At 40.8% G+C, this 17,292-nt stretch overlaps 1 protein-coding gene across 1 annotated transcript in view; it reads left to right on the forward strand.

Annotated features, from left to right (window-relative positions):
* Window positions 1–2,024: 2,024 nt before the first annotated feature.
* LOC106565750 (endoglin) overlaps window positions 2,025–17,292 on the forward strand; it is a 67,562-nt gene continuing 52,294 nt past the window's right edge. The window contains exons 1-2 of the mRNA XM_014133218.2: window positions 2,025–2,161; window positions 4,077–4,306. Coding sequence (XP_013988693.1) covers window positions 4,243–4,306 — 64 coding nt within the window. The 5' untranslated portion in view covers window positions 2,025–2,161; window positions 4,077–4,242. The remainder of the gene's footprint in view (window positions 2,162–4,076; window positions 4,307–17,292) is intronic.

The raw sequence follows: 17,292 nt of genomic DNA on the forward strand, positions 1-17,292 counted from the left end.
GATGTGAGCCGTTATTGACATGGGGACTTTACAATGCATTCCATCCACCAGCCATCATACAACTTCGTGGAGGCTAGTGGAGGGAGAAATGGGGAGTATCGGCAAACGCTTGATAGGCCAACATGTACACCTACAACCTTAGGCCAACACGATCTAACAAATGCACGGTATGACCTCCAGATCCCGTCTTGCCGTTCTCCCACATCATGCGCCAAAGCTATTTGCTAACACAAGGCCTTGCCCCAGCATCCATAAGGAAACCTGTGAGCTGGCGCATGGACACTTCCACAAATTTCCCCCTCCGAATGACGTGCTGCTGACTGGCGACATGGAAACCATTGGCACCGCGCTGAAAACCTGCGTCAACCCGCAAAACTTGCGATAGCAGAGGATGACGACAGAGCGCCGGATTGTTTCCTGTTATTCTCCCCCCCACAAGCTCATAGAGGAGACGCACCTTGACGCCGAGGTGTACGTGCAGTCTGTCTGGATCGTCTGGGACGCTGCTATGCTAGGCATGCGGGTGTTTATCTACCTAGCTGTCTTTGATGAATGGCCAATGTACTGTAGTCCTCCTCCTGTGTCTACTTACATGTAGAGGGGTGTCTACAACAAGCTGAGAGTTTGTGCATGTTTTACTGAACAGGATGTGAGTTATGTGATACTTACAAGTGGCCTGTGTTTGTTCTTCCCTGGAGTCCTGGAGGAAAGAATGTTATCTAAGGTATCTCCCCCCTAAGTCTGGGGTCAACAAGCTGAAATTGTATACATTTTCCTAATACAGGACATGAGTCTGGGGCCATGAGTCAAGTGTTTTTGTAGGCTTCATAGCATACACCAAATCCTATAGTCAAGTTCTTTCACAGGACTGGTACTATTGCACATGTATAGGCTACAGAACACATTGAGCAATAATTATATATTCCAAACAAACACAAACTGCCTCTATTCTTGTAGATTTTCATAAAAAATATCCACAATCTATTTGAAAAGGTTTCTTCCAACACTTTTACAAACATGTTAATCTGCTTGTAGGCCAACAGTAGGCAATGTAATACCATATATATTTAAATCCTTATTCCTGTTCTGTTCTTAGCAACAACAACATTCAAATATCTGCCCTAACTCCATATACGGCACAGGGTTATAAACATTGTAGCCTACTCTTGACTACGGAAAAAATACGGAAAAAATATATATATTCAAAGCTCAAACACAATGATAGTCTTGTACTGTGATATGTTATTTTAAATGAAAAGCCTGTCGTGTGTCTCCATGAAGTCTGCAGCCATTGTTACAGTATGAAATTATGAATGTGTAATTTATCCTTCACTGCAGTCACCTGTTATGCCCTCTCTGTTTCTCTGTTCCCAAATATACAACTTATTAATTCGTCTATCAAATAAGAGATTTGACAAGAGGACAATTGCCGGATATCATCATCACAACATCACAATATTCTATATTAGTAATATGTTTATACATTAGAATGTCTTATTTTAACTCTGAAACTACATCTTTGGTTACAAGATCTAAATGTGTTATAAACAAAACAGTCTCGAGGATTGAGAGAGAATACACAAGTTACAACACCACAATAGAGGGACAAATAAGGATTGTTGTAGCAATATTGTCCTCAAGAGGGCGGTGTGATACCCAGTTGGTTGTGATTCTTCCAAAACCCAGGGATCATCATCATCATCATCATTCCATCTAAGATTATAAAGACTCAAGCCCTTTACTTATGATAAATGGCTACGTAACATTGTGGGTTTCTACAATGATATTACGATGTAATAATGCTGAATGGATTATGGAAAGAACAAACTCATTCATACTTGTCTTTTTTAGACTTTATTTTCATTCATTGGGTTGATACCTGTCGACCATAGATGACTGCTGTCGATTGACCTGAGTTGCAAAATATCAAAGAAATACCTGGGTTGTCTTTCACAATGCACTGTGCTGACCAGAAGTCCGGGCATTGACGTGAGTGAAGCACATTAGCAGCAGGACGCGAGGCTCTGATCAGTGGGAGTGGTCCTAAAGTAAATCTGTGGCCGCCGCCTGGCCACACTAGAACGTTTCTGAAAGTATACATGACTGACCGCTTCTCACGCGCTCGTGGATTAGCCTATACCCGGCCGTTCTCCATTGATATGTGAGTTGTATCAATGATTTGTTGTCAGCTGTAGTTGTTGTCACTGATACAATGTATTCCCTTGTTGTGTTGTTTATTTAAAGCCAATGGTAGGTGACAATTACGTAAAATAACCTGTTAACAAGTATTACAAAGTTGTCAACTGTGAGCTATTGTCAGGAAAAACGTATATTAGCCTGTAGCTGTATATGCAACCAAATATTAACGATGCGTTTCACTTACTCATCCTATTTATATCACTCAAATTAAAAAGTAACGGTTTTTATTTTGTTTCACTTTAATAGCCTCTCTTCAGCTTGCCTGAAATATTCAACTACTTTCTAATGACCATTTTCTATAGTTATAGTGATTTGTTTATTTTAAAAAATGTATGGACCACTATGGGTCTTATGTTCAACACAATGTCAGCGTTATTAGGCATCAATAATTCGGGTCTGCCTGGTTAAGGAAGTATCCACAGTTACATTTGTTTTGCTTTGGTTGCATATAAACAGTTTAAAGTATTTTCCCCTCGCAGTATATGAATAGCAAGAGAGCAGTCTCGTTGATCAGATCTCAGCATTGTAATATTATTTAAAGAAAGCGACGCCGTACCATTTCCTGACAGACTGGGCCAGCAGTTACTGACAACTGGATTACCCATAGAGCTCTGCGCCCTAATGTGAATAAAACTGGGCTGTGCAAGAACAGATAGTCCCATTGGAAGTATAAACTTAATACGTTTGTAACTTATCATTACAATGTTTTTACATGATTAATAACCAAGAAGTTCCATGCTTGATATTGTACAAGCTTATTCTAGCATGCATTGTTAACACAATACATTCCCTGTGTTTTACTTCAAATGGCAACACATAATAGTGGAGGAACAATACTTTTTGTTGTGTGAAACGGTAAAAGTAAAAGTTATGTCAACTCATTTCGTGCTACATCCTTATAAATAGAGCAGTCTCTCCCCTCAGGATTCTCTGTATCCACATGGTGATGTATTCTATAGTTATTCCATACCCTTAAAATGATAAACCACCCACTGCTTGTTGCACGTTGGTCATATTTGTCAAGAATTGAATGATTATCATATTTTGAATCTTGATTAGGTATCATAGCGACAGTTGTAATCAAGCACTTTACTAGAAAATGGGGGGTAGCTGAGTAGAGAACAGCACAGTAGAGAGCATTACATTTATTAGAAATGGCCTTGTTAATCATCACTTTTTAAGATGTTAATCAGCGTGCTGCATCTCATCCTTCCCGTTTAGGAACAGGCCCTCAGGAGAGAAAATTAAATCCTATAATAAGCTCACATAGCATAGCACTGTCCTAGATAAAAGACAGAAAAATAGATAAAAGATAAAGTGATGCAGTTAATCTTGGCAACACCGTCTCACCATTTCATTTTCAATGGCAAAGGTTCCTTGAGGGGATTTGTAAAGCTTGCCAGCATTGACTGTAGAGAAAGAGTATCACATTGATTAATTTGTATTTTTTAATTATGGCAAAGATAAAGTATGTGCATTGAAATTATATTAATTCTACTGTGATGTGGTAATATACATGTTCAACATCAGTTATATTCCACTGTGATGTGATGATATAAATGTTCAACATCAGTTATATCAGAGATATACACTATTTCTTATTGGTTGTACCGTGTCAGTATTATTTGAATCACCTCATCTATGGTAGAATCTCAATTGCATACTCCTCGCATCCTCTCTCCTCTCGCCTCTTTCTCAAAACCCATTGGAGGAGAAGGTCAGAGGGGAGGGACCTCTGGCTTTTTCATCCAATGGGTTTTGAGAAGGAGGCGGGAGGAGAGTGGAGAAAGGACGCGAGGAGTATGCAATTGAGATTCTCCCTATGACTGCTTGGCAGTCGGTTATCTCCTACTGACGCCCTGCCTCTTTTCTCTTAGCTAACCTTTGACCTATCAAGGCTGGATTTGTGTGGTCACCCCTCTGGAGCGGAACCACTGTCACCACAGTCACAGCCGTGCTGCCATTGGACACTGCTCTCACTGCCCAAGCACCTAGACACCGGCCAGTGCTTCTTTGAGACTCCCGCAGATATCTGACTTTGAGATGGAGAGCAGCAACATGTCGCTTTTACCTCTACTTCTACTGTGCCTTGTCATCGCCACTTCAGGTAAGACCAATGTTTGGTTGAACCTCCAACTTCCATCTCTTTTAAATGGTTGTGTTAGTGAAAAGGTGCTTGGGTGACAGCTAGTGTGCTAGACTTGACTTGGAGACTGATATTGAATTGAAGCCTAGAGGGTCTTTCCTTCAGAGTAAGCAATGAAAAAAGAAAAAAGCCATTAATCTTCAATTTGACCTGTCAAGACTTTGTTATTTTAAACTCTTTTTAAAAAACCAACCCAGAGCTTTAGTTTCTCTCTGTGAACCATTAGGATTTCAAGTTGATTGGATGAGTCTGTATAACAGGATATCGTTTAGGTACAGAGATTTTGTTTCATTTTGGGCCTGACTGACAATAATTCCTAAAGCCTCATTTATTTTAAACTTGTAAAGGATAAGGACTAAATGATACATGTGTGCATCAGTTTATTATTGTGCTGGTATATGCTATAGGCAGGGTAGACATTTTTGTTTGCGTTGCATGTATATTTTTAGGTATGATAAATGGCTATAGTTGCTAGTTGGCAGCTAGCTGGAGTGTCATGTAGGGAATGGGAATGGAAAAGTATCTGCAATGTTCAGTAATGCTCTGACAGGTCTTGTATTATGCTTAGGCTGCTAACAGTTGTGGTGGATCCTTTGGGTGCTGCTTATTATCAGTTGGTTATGTAGTCAGATAAAGCAGATGTGGTACAGGCCATTCCAGAAGAACCCTCATGTTCATACACTTATATCCTCCCTGTGCTCAAGTGGTACTTTGTACTTAGTATGTACATTTGATGTATTTGGCTCTCGAAGAAAAAAGAAAGCAGCCAAAAACATAACCAAGACATAAACAAAAAAAAAAACTTTATTCATGCCAAAACATTTATTGGAGTATTTTATGAGCCCCTTCAAGACTTCAACATGGGAATACTATGTAGTAATTCTGCTGAACACAGCATTTTGCTGACTCCAATCACTTGTGAGAGGCTGAGGTTGCGGAGGTAATGTCTGTTGACAGTGTAGCCCTCTGCAGTGGATCCTGGTTGGGGATCTGTGTCCTGTCTTGGTCTCACTGGTTTAAATCCCTGTTGAGGGCCTCCATTTGCACTCCAGTCGAGACGGTAGTTGGGCTCCAGACTTCTGTTCTGTAGTTCCATGGGGGCTGTCAGCTTTACAGTCCCTCTCTGGGGGTGTCCCAACGGGGGGCTGTGTCGACTGTAGGCCTCATTGCAGGCCAGTCATTTCCAATGGGGGGCTATGTTGACTCCTGCCTTCTTCTTTGCAGTAGCTCCATAGGAGACTCTTAATTTTTCTTCCCCTAAAGCGGCAATGTATTGATTATTGTCCCCTTCTGCTGTAGTTCTCCATAGGAGCCTGCCACAGTTCCTCCTTCCTTCTTCCAGGGGGGCTGTAGTGACTATATCGGCTCCCAGCTGCAATTAGTTCGCTGTGGGAGCCTGACGTGACGGTTGTCGACTCTAGGCTTCTCACTGCACTTCCTCCTAGCCGGGTCCCTCTCCACAGACTGAAGGAAAAGTACAAAAGCGATTAGTCAACCGCCTGAAAGGGAGGGGAGCCTGAAGGGGACCTTGGGGGAAGCAGACATATGGAGGGAGATGGAAGGGAGGGAGGGCGAGTAGCAGAACAGCAGGCAGGGGAGCCACTGGGACCCACATCCTCAGGAAGCCATGCTGGAGGCTGAGGGGTGGGGAGGGGTGCAGATGATGGTGGTGGTGGTGGTGGTGGTGAGAGGGGGTTATGTAACTCTCCAAGAGCATATCAGTGGCACAGTGGGGGCGAATCGGGAAAGGGGTGCAGTGAAAGAGAGGGGGATGAAAGGAGAGGGAAGGAGAGAGATAGAGGATGCATTGAGGGATGAGGCAGAGAGATGGAGAGACTGAGATAAGAGATGATGCAAAGGAGAGGGAGATACAGAAAGAGGGAGGGGACTAAAGAGTGCGAGAGATAGAAATACAATATTGCAAGATGCAGAGATAGAGAGAAAACAGGGAGAGATGGATAGAAAGAGATGACAGACAGCTCCTTAGTAGGGCCTTATAGAGGGAAATTACGAACCGAAAGAAAGCCCCGGCTACCTCTGTTAAAAATGGCGCTGGGAGTCTAAATAGCTCACTTCCCCACACTGCAGTAGGGCCAGCCCTGCAGACTGCAGCCAGACTGGGTGGCAGGGCCAGGGAGACGTAGTGACGCGACTCCAGACCGATTTCTATCTCACTGTCGCAATTAGCAATTCATTTCTGACTGCCTCTCTTTTCTTCTCTTTGACTCTAGCAGCGCTGAGTGGGACTAGCTATGCTACAGTATTTTGCTCTTCTCTTCTTTCTCGCTCTCGCTCTCTCTCTCCGTCATCCCTGGAAGGAAGAGAAAGCGTTTGATGGGTTATGATAATGTTTGCAGCTGGATAACTTTTCCTGTTTGTAGATTATGAAGTAATCTCTGGAGTAAATAATGGCAGCAGTGTCATGTAAAACTATTAGAGAGCCAAAGGATTCTTTCCAGCTCGCAAGTTATGTTGTTCTTGAAGTAAGTTGTTAACAAGGCACTCCCCTCATGTGACAAGACATACAGCATTTCAAAGCACTGTAAAACACATCTAGCTCACTCTAATATAGGCTATGCATAACCTAATGTTGATGTAGGCACACTTTCATCTGGGAAACCATTTAACTTAAACCTATTTAATATTTAATATCTAGGAAACATATTTTGCGGCTAACATTTACAATAGTTTGTTTCTCATCTGCAAGGGGATGCTTCCAATCACGTCAAATGTATTCATCACATACACAGTTAACAGCAGGTACAAAAAGGTGCAGCAAATGCTTATGTGCTAGCTCCCTCAACAATGCAGTACATTAATCAATAATCAATAAAAACAATGAAAAGAGTTGAGTAAAAAATAACAAGTAGTAGAAGTAATAGAAGAGGTCATGGACTGTATTTACATTGTATTTACAAATATAAAATGGGTACTGGAATCAATAGTATATAATAGAACAGTAGCCCTGTGTGTGTGAGTGTGTGTGTGTGTGTGTAAGGGTTGGATGTGCGGTTAGTCAGTGCAAATCATTTATATGGTGCATATCACTAACAAATTGCTGTAAATTTACAGCAAAACATTTACAGTTAGCTACTGTAATTCTATATTACAGTATGGTACTGTAAAGAGCAATGAGGCCTCAATGGAATTCCGCTACACTGCTGTGAAATTACAGCGATTGCTGTAATTTTACAATAAAATGTTACACAAAAGTACTGTGTTACCAGTTTGGCTGTGTATTTACAGCAGCATATTGTGAATTATGGTGCATTTTGGAAAAATGTTGTGCTCAGGGAAGGAGTCTCTGGCTCATTAACATATTTTGAGTCGTGCCTTCTTAGAGGTTCAATTACTTTTTTCTGTTTTGCCTTGTAATCACAGCCAGTTTGGAAGCCTTTGTTTAGACCTCTAGAAGACAAGTGATATAAAACACCAAATATTAGTAAATATGCTGTAATATACAAATACCTAACAGCAAACCTGCTTGCATTAATCCCATGTAATTACAGTAGCATTTACTTTCTTACAGTCTAGTAGGCTAATTTTACAGTATTTTACTGTATCGTTACTCTGATATTACAGTAACGTACAGGAAGCTGGTGGCAAGTTACTGTGAATATTACAGTAACAAACTCAGCACTATAGTAGCATCAAAAGGTATCTTGTTACAATGACAAAATATATTGAAAACCAATGTTTAACTACAACAACATTCTCCGTAACGGTTACAGAAATGGTTTAATTGCTATGACTGTGATATGTGTTTTTTTAAATCAACCTTAGTTTAATGCAATGACTGTACGTCGCTCTGGACAAGAGCGTCTGCTAAATGACCAAAATGTTAATGTTAAAATGAACTTGCAAAGCACACTGGTGGGTATTATTCTAATAAGATCTGTGTGTAGTGTTCATTTTAAATGTACATTTTGGTCATTTAGCAGACGCTCTTCTCCAGAGCGACTTAAAATGAGTGCATTAAAGTAAGGTAGATAAACAAGAACATACCACAGTCATAGCAAGTAAAAAGTTTATGTTACCGTTACCGAGAATATTGTTGTAGTTAAGCGGGCTACTTGCAAGTTTATTTTTGTATTCGAAAATAAAAAAAGCTAATTAATCTGTTACAAAAAACATAAATTGTACTTCAGGCTAGTGAAATATAAATTACAAAATAGGTATTGAAACTATTGAAATCAAATACATGTAACAGAAATACTGCCCATCGTTGGCACTAGCTGGCTGCACTGTGAATCTGCAACACTTTACTAACCATTGTGCTTCCAGTAATGTACTGTACATTTTAGAAATACAGAATGTTACTGTAGTCAGGTGTTACAGCAATATGCTGTCAATTTGTGTTTCAGTAAAGGCAAGTAAATCTACAGTAATTTACTGGCTTTTGTGCTGCCAGTATTTTACTGTACATTTACAGTAACCTACTGGCTACTGTGCTCCTGGGTCCCCCAGGTTGGACTGGTCTAGTGGCTGTGGTGTGAGCCTTGAATGGCTCATTAGTAGCGGACGCTGATATAAACTCTTCATCAAAATGGCGATCTCCTTGTGCCAATGCCAGCAGCGGGCGCCTGCACACTATGGACAGATAAGGCATGGCATTGTGCAGCTCTTATCTCTGGCCAGTCTGCCCTTGCTCAGCCAAATGTCTGCACAATCAGAAGTGTTGAAGGGGGACTTGTACCTGTCCCTTAAAAAAAAAAAAACTCAGGCAAAGTGCTTGTTTGACTGTGTTTTTTGTATTTTCCCCAAATCCCAGAGAGAGTCGTACTGGGTTGGTAGTTTGGTACCTATTCTGCATTTCCCACTATGCAAATTCATAAAGTATTTAGTATGCTCTGTTGGTGTGCTGCTTTGATCAAAAGCAGTATGCATAAAGAGTTGTCAGCTAAACATTTAAAAGACAGGAAATTATTATTGAACAGTCGATGCTTTGAAGCTGTGATGAGTGTCATAGGTTTTAATTGAAGCTTGTTGCAATGCGTCTCATGGACTAGGTCTATAAAGTGGAACCTTTCTGATGATTCAGGCGTCATACTGCTTTCTCTGGATTCATGTGGTAAAGCGCTGTAATTTCTCTTTGATTTATGACAAACTTGGTGTGTTCGGGGGCTTGTGTGTGTGGGTGCCTGTTGTTGTGTTTGTGTAGGGGCCACTTTTAGAGTTATAGAGAGTACCTCTGAATATGATCGTATGCTTTTGATTACTTCTCCAGTAGGGTGGCCCCCGAAGTGACTCTTATCAACTCCATGCTAAAGGTTTTATTGTCTCTTTCTCTGTGTTGCTCTCCAAATCCCCCATTCTGTCACACCTCTGTGAAGCAGTAGGTGCTGTTGACTTTACATTCTGTTGGTTGCATATCTAATTGGAGGTTAATTCAACGGTAATGTGATTGGTCAACAACTCAGATTTAAAATCCAAACAACTCAGATGTTATTAAAGAGACTTAGATTAATTGTCTCTTGCTCTTTGTTCCTGACCTGCCGTGGTGAGATACACTCTCTGTGTTGCATGGTGTTCTGAAACGTATTTGATACTTGAACATGAAAAATGGTTCGGTACTAGAATTGTTGTTATTTTAGGTACTTCTGTCAAATGTGTCTCACGTCATAAAGTCTGTTTATCAGCGCAGCCGATGTCCCCTAATAGCGTGACCGCACTGTTCATGCCTCTTGCCTGCTCCACTTACTCATTGCTAGAGCACTGTGAGTCTGGGCTGCAAACATGTTAGCTCCCCACCAGAGGAGGCTGGTGGGAGGAGCTATCGGAGGACAGGCTCATTGTAATGGCTTGAATGGAATAAATGGAACTGTATCAAACACATTAAACATATGGAAACCACATATTTGACTCCGTTCCATAGATTCCATTCCAGTCATTACAATGAGCTGTTCTTCTATAGCTCATCCCACTGCTCCCCACTCATGCTGCACAGAATTTAACACACTTGAATAACGCAACATGGCATGTAGAAATGTTCAAACGTAGTTACTGTTCACAAAACAATGTCAACACAGGCTAGAGCAAGAAGATACCAGTAGCTTCCAATTTTGTAGTGTAACTTTCCTTGCTAGCTTACATCAATTCACTACAAATAAAATAAAATGTTATTTGTCACATGCGCCAAATACAACAGGTGTAGTAGACCTCACAGTGAAATGCTTACTTACAAGCCCTTAACCAACAATGCAGTTTTAAGAAAGTACAAAAAAAAGTAAGAGAAAAGAATAACAAATAATTAAAGAGCAGCAGTAAATAGTGGGGCTGTATACAGGGGGTACCGGTACAGAGTCAATGTACGGGGGCACCGGTGTCGTGGTAATTGAGGTAATATGTACATGTAGGTAGAGTTATTAAAGTGACTATGCATAGATAATAACAGAGAGTAGCAGCGGCGTGGGGGGGGGGGGCACTGCAAAGAGTCTGGGTAGCCATTTTATTAGCTGTTCAGGAGTCTTATGGCTTGGGGGTAGAAGCTGTTTAGAAGCCTCTTGGACCTAGACTTGGCGCTCCGGTACCGCTTGCCGTGCGGTAGCAGAGAGAACAGTCTATGACTAGGGTGGCTGGAGTCTTTGACAATTTTTAGGGCCTTCCTCTGACACCTCCTGGTATAGAGGTCCTGGATGGCAGAAGCTTGGCCCCAGTGATGTACTGGGCCGTACGCACTACCCTCTGTAGTGCCTTGCTCTCAACCTGCTCCACTACAGCCCCCTCGATGAGAATGGGGGCGTGCTCGGTCCTCCTTTTCCTGTAGTCCACAATCATTTCCTTTGTTTTGATCACGTTGAGGGAGAGGTTGTTGTCCTGGCACCACACTGCCAGGTCTCTGACCTCCTCCCTATAGGCTGTGTCGTTGTTGTTGGTGATCAGGCCAACCACTGTTGTGTCATCAGCAAACGTACTGATGGTGTTGGAGTCTTGCCTGGCCGTGCAGTCAAGAGTGAACAGGGAGTACAGGAGGGGACTGAGGACGCACCCCTGAGGGGCCCCGTGTTGAGGATCAGCGTGGCAGATGTGTTGTTACCTACCTTACCACCTGGGGGTGGCCCGTCAGGAAGTCCAGGATCCAGTTGCAGAGGGAGGTGTTTAGTCCCAGGGTCCTTAGCTTAGTGATGAGCTTTGAGTGTTATGGTGTTAAACACTGAGCTGTAGTCAATGAATAGCATTCTCACATAGGTGTTCCTTTTGTCCAGGTGTGAAAGGGCAGTGTGGAGTGCAATGGAGATTGCATAATTTGTGGATCTGTTGGTGCAGTATGCAAATTGGAGTGGGTCTAGGGTTTCTGGGATAATGGTGTTGATTTGAGCCATTACCAGCCTTTCAAAGCACTTCATGGCCACGGACGTGAGTGCTACGGGTCTGTAGTCATTTTGGCAGGATGCCTTTGTGTTCTTGGGCACAGGGACTATGGTGGTCTGCTTGAAACATGTTGGTATTACAGACTCAATCAGGGACATGTTGAAAATGTCAGTAAAGACACCTGCCAGTTGGTCAGCACATGCCCGGAGCACACATCCTGGTAATCTGTCTGGCCCCGCAGCCTTGTGAATGTTGACCTGTTTAAAGGTCTTACTTACTCAAGTCGGCTATGGAGAGCGTGATCACATAGTCGCCCGGAACAGCCGATGCTCTCATGCATGCCTCAGTGTTGCTTGCCTCGAAGCGAGCATAGAAGTGATTTAGCTCGTCTGGTAGGCTCGTGTCGCTGGGCAGCTTGCGGCTGTGCTTCCCTTTGTAGTCTGTAATAGTTTGCAAGCCCTGCCACATAAGACGAGCGTCGGAGCCGGTGTAGTACGATTCAATCTTAGCCCTGTACTGACACTTTGCCTGTTTGATGGTTTGTCATAGGGCATAGCAGGATTTCAGAACTGTGCAACGGTAATCAAAAGATGTATAGGCTATCGCAATGCTGTATCTCGCAATATCTTGGCGTTTAATGTGTCAATTAGTAGGCTGAGCTATTCTACACAGAACAGACTGAAAACCAAACACACACTAGCGTTTTTCATAGCGAAGAGAAATAGCAGTTGAGCCAGTGAGGGAGAGAGGGGATCGGGGCAGGCAGACATACAGTCGGATTAATGCGCATAGGCTATATCTTGGTAATCTTTCAATGTTTTGTCTTACAATGCCTCGTAATTTCACAGAAATTATATAAAAGTATGTATAAGGCTATCAACGAGTATGACTAAGCTTTTCTTCATAGTGCCAGTGAATTGGAGTTGAACATCGCCAAATGCATCAGTTTAATTAGGCCTAGATGTGCAATAAAAAGTATTGTGCCTATAGTTTATTTAATGAAACCCTGGTGGGCTGTTGATGACCTAGGTCAGGGCTCTCCAACCATGTTACTGGAGAGCTACCTTCCTGTAGGTTTTTGCTCCAACCCAAGTTGTAACTAACCTGATCTCACTGAATCAATTTAAATGTTATGGGGACACCTTTACACCACTATCAGTGTAGCTTATTATCGTCTAGACATAATGTTGAAATATCTTCATGATTAGAATAAAAACCTCCAGGCTTCCGTCATAAGAGTTACTTTAATGTGAAAAAATGTGGAATTACTGGGGGCAATTTAGAAAAACGAATCCTGTGTGAATCGTGCTCTGGAATAACGCACATGCTTGGATAATGATCAAATCAAGCTTTATTTATAATTCACATTTCAGTCATGGAATGCAAAGCAATGTCCTTCACAGGGAAAAAATAAAACTATGAAACTAAAAGCTGAAATATTTACTACACAAGAAACACAAGATAAAAAACTAAAGAATGACAAAATGGAATGACGGAATGACTAAACAGAATGACTAAAAAGGAAAAGCAAAGCTAAAAATATGTGTTCTAAGATCTCTTTTAACCTCACTAGAGCGTGCGGGACGCAAGCGTCCCACCTGGCCAACATCCAGTGAAATTGCAGAGTGCCAAATTCAAAAACAGAAATACTCATTATAAAAATTCATGAAACATACAAGTGTTATACATGGGTTTAAAGATAAACTTCTTGTTAATCCAACCACGGTGTCAGATTTCAAAAAGGCTTTACCGGGAAAGCATACCATGCGATTATCTGAGAAAAGCATCCAGCAGACAAATCATTACAAACAGTTAGCAGCCAAGAAGAGGAGTAACAAAAGTCAGAAATAGCGATAAAATGTATCACTTATCTTTGATGATCTTCATATGTTTGCACTCACAAGACTCCCATTTACTCAATAAATGTTCGTTTTTTTCGATCAAGTCCCTCTTTATATCAAAAACCTCCGTTTTGTTAGCGCATTTTGTTCAGTAAAACACTGTCTCAAACAACAGCCGGTGAAATTGCAGAGCGTGAAACTCAACAAAACAGAAATTCTCATAATAAACATACATAAAAGATACAAATGTTATACACCAGCTTAAAGATAAACTAATTGTTAATCCAACCGCTGTGTCAGATTTCAAAAAGGCTTTACGGCGAAAGCAAACCATACGATTATGTTAGGACAGCGCCTAGCCACAAAACACCATACAGACATTTTCCAGCCAAGGAGAGGACTCACAAAAGTCAGAAATAGCGATAAAATTAATCGCTTACCTTTGATGATCTTCATCTGGTGGCACTCCCAGAACTCCACGTTACACAATAAATGTTCGTTTTGTTCGATAATGTCCCTCTTTATGTCCAAAAACCTCAGTTTTGTTGGTGTGTTTAGTTCAGTAATCCAAAGGCACAAAGCTCACTCTCAACATCCAGACGAAAAGTCAAAAAAGTACAATAAAGGTTCGTAGAAACATGTAAAACGATGTTTAAAACCTCTTACATCTAGGCGTTCCGCTGGCGGAACAGGGAACCCCTAGCCAACAGCCAATGGGATCGCATGGAGCGAAATACAAAAACCAAAAAAATCCAATAATTTACATTTTTCAAACATACGACTATTTTACACCATTTGAAAGATAAACATCTCCTGAATCCAACCATGTTGTCCGATTTCAAAAAGGCTTTACAGCGAAAGCAAAACATTAGATTATGTTCGGAGAGTACATAGACAAAAATAATCACACAGCCATTTTCCAAGCAAGTATATATGTCAATAAAACCCAAAACACAGCTAAATGAAGCACTAACCTTTGATGAACTTCATCAGATGACACTCCTAGGACATTATGTTATACAATACATGTATGTTTTGTTCAATCAAGTTCATATTTATATCCAAAAACATTGCCGCGTGATGTTCAGAAAATGTATTCCCACCGAAAACTTCTGGTGAATTTACAAAAATACTCACCATAAACGTTGACAAAATACATAACAATTATTTTAAGAATTATAGATACAGAACTCCTTCATGCAATCGCTGTGTCAGATTTTAAAATAGCTTTTCGGCGAAAGCACATTTTTCAATATTCTGAGTACATAGCTCGCCATCACGAGCTATTCAGACACCCGCCAAGTTCGGGGCAAACTAAACTCAGAATTAGTATTAGAAATATTGTATTACCTTTGCTGATCTTCGTCAGAATGCACTCCCAGGACTGCTACTTCCATAAGAAATGTTGTTTTTGTTCAAAATAATCCATAGTTATGTCCAAATACCTCCGTTTTGTTCGTGCGCTCAGGTCACTATCCAAAGGGTAACGTGCGAGCGCATTTCGAGACACAAAATGTCAAAATGTTCCATTACCGTACTTAGAAGCATGTCAAACGCTGTTTAAAATAAATTTTTGTGGTATTTTTTACGTAAAATTGCGATAATATTCCAACTGGACAATAGTGTATTCATTCAAGGAGGAAAAAAAAACAGCGTGCTCGCGGTAACGCGCATATCCAATCTCTTTGTCCCCAGGCAGTCCACTCAGAAACTGAGCTACTATACTCTGCCCAGTGACAGGGGAATGCGCAAAACACTTTCTGAAGGCTTTAGACAGCCAATGGAAGCCTTAGAAAGAGCAACGTGACAGCACAGAAACTGTAGTTTCGAAAGGGACTAGAAAGAAGAACTACATTTCTCAGATCCTACACTTCCTCGTTGAATTTTTCTCAGGTTTCTGCCTGCCATATGAGTTCTGTTATACTCACAGACACCATTCAAACAGTTTTAGAAACTTCAGAGTGTTTTCTATCCAAATCTACTAATAAAATGCATATTCTCGTTTCTGGGCAAGAGTAGTAACCAGTTTAAATCGGGTACGTTTTTTCATCCATCCGTGAAAATACTGCCCCCTATCCATATCAGGTTAAAATCAATCTTCAGGTTGTTTTTGTCATAAATAATCAATAATATTTCAACGGGACCAAAGCTTCGTCAATAGAAAAGGAGAAACAAGAAAGGCGCGCTCCCGATCACGTGCTGGACTCATGTCTGGAAATTTCCACTGTCCACTCATTGAAAGTGCTGTATCTCCTTCATTTTTCAGAGTAAAAGCCTGAAACAATGCCTAAAGACTTGCCACATGTAGAAGAATCCATAGAGATTGTGAACTGGGTCCTAAGTCTTTGTATGGTGGATAGGCTTTCAATGGAAAAACAGCCTTTCAAAATAATAGTACTTCCTGGATGGATTTTCCTCAGGTTTTTGCCTACCATATCAGTTCTGTTATACTCACAGACATTGTTTTAACCGTTTTGGAAACTTCAGAGTGTTTTCTATCCAAATCTACCAATTATATGCATATCCTAGCTTCTGGGCCTGAGTAGCAGGCATTTTAATTTGGGAACGCTTTTCATCCAAAATTCCAAATGCTGCCCCCTACCCTAGTGAAGTTAAATATGTCCACGGTGTCAGTCACCCTCAGGTTCTCTTACAGGCAATTACAGAGGCTGAGGGTATAATATCTAAAGGCTGCCTCTCCATGCCTCTTGGTCCTTGGCTTTGGGATAGTTAAAAGGCCAGTGTTCGAGGACCTAAGGGACCTACTGGGTACATCATTTAAAAGCATTTCTGACATGTATTGGGGTGCACAATCGTGGATTGCTTTAAAAATCAATAGAATAATCTTAAAAGAATTACATAACCAATGTCTCTAGTGATACCCATCAGAATAGGGCTATAACATGGCAAAGAGTAAAGTGCGCTGCATCATACCATCACAGAAATCTTACTCAAATATTCTAGTTCCTATCACCTTCCACATTCAAACCAAATAGGCCTTTTATAGGCTAAGTTGATGAGCAAATGGGCAGCATCATGCTCATGTCAGTCTTCTAGAATGCAAATGTTGTCTTCCTAGTAGGACTTTGCATGTTGTGTACGTGTGTGCGTATCCGTTTCGGTGTGTTTTGGGAGTCAAGCAACAATCCTGGAGTCGTGCACCACAAATGGGCGTGTGCCTCGTCATGAATGACGTCATTACTATGTTTAAAGAGACAGCACACAATTTTATAAAAGAAGAGATTGCTACTTTTATGCAAATGTTATTGATCACTATAATAAAATAAGTCCCAAATGAGTCCCAGATTGTTTGTCATCTGTAGCCACATGAAATCATCCAAAATAAGCTCAATAACTCAATGTATGCCCACACTCATATTGAATATGAATTCACCTTTATTGTGGATAGGCCTAGGCTACATCTTGATTTACCCAGTTTATCAACAGAGATTTACCATTCAAATAAATTATTACCTTTATGTTGTTATGTATTCTAGTTAGATTGCTAAAAATAATTTGAAATTAGTTGTATGATTGTATAATTGATTCATTTACAGTGAGGGAAAAAAGTATTTGATCCCCTGCTGATTTTGTATGTTTGCCCACTGACAAAGAAATTATCAGTCTATAATTTTAATGGTAGGTTTATTTGAAAAGTGACAGAATAACAACAAAAAAGTCCAGAAAAACGCATGTCAAAAATTTTATAAAATGATTTGCATTTTAATGAGGGAAATAAGTATTTGACCCCTCTGCAAAACATGACAAAACATGACATTGTCCCTTTGGTGGCAA

This window comes from Salmo salar, chromosome ssa01 (genome assembly GCF_905237065.1).
Source record: "Salmo salar chromosome ssa01, Ssal_v3.1, whole genome shotgun sequence".
Classification (NCBI taxonomy): Eukaryota; Metazoa; Chordata; class Actinopteri; order Salmoniformes; family Salmonidae; genus Salmo; species Salmo salar.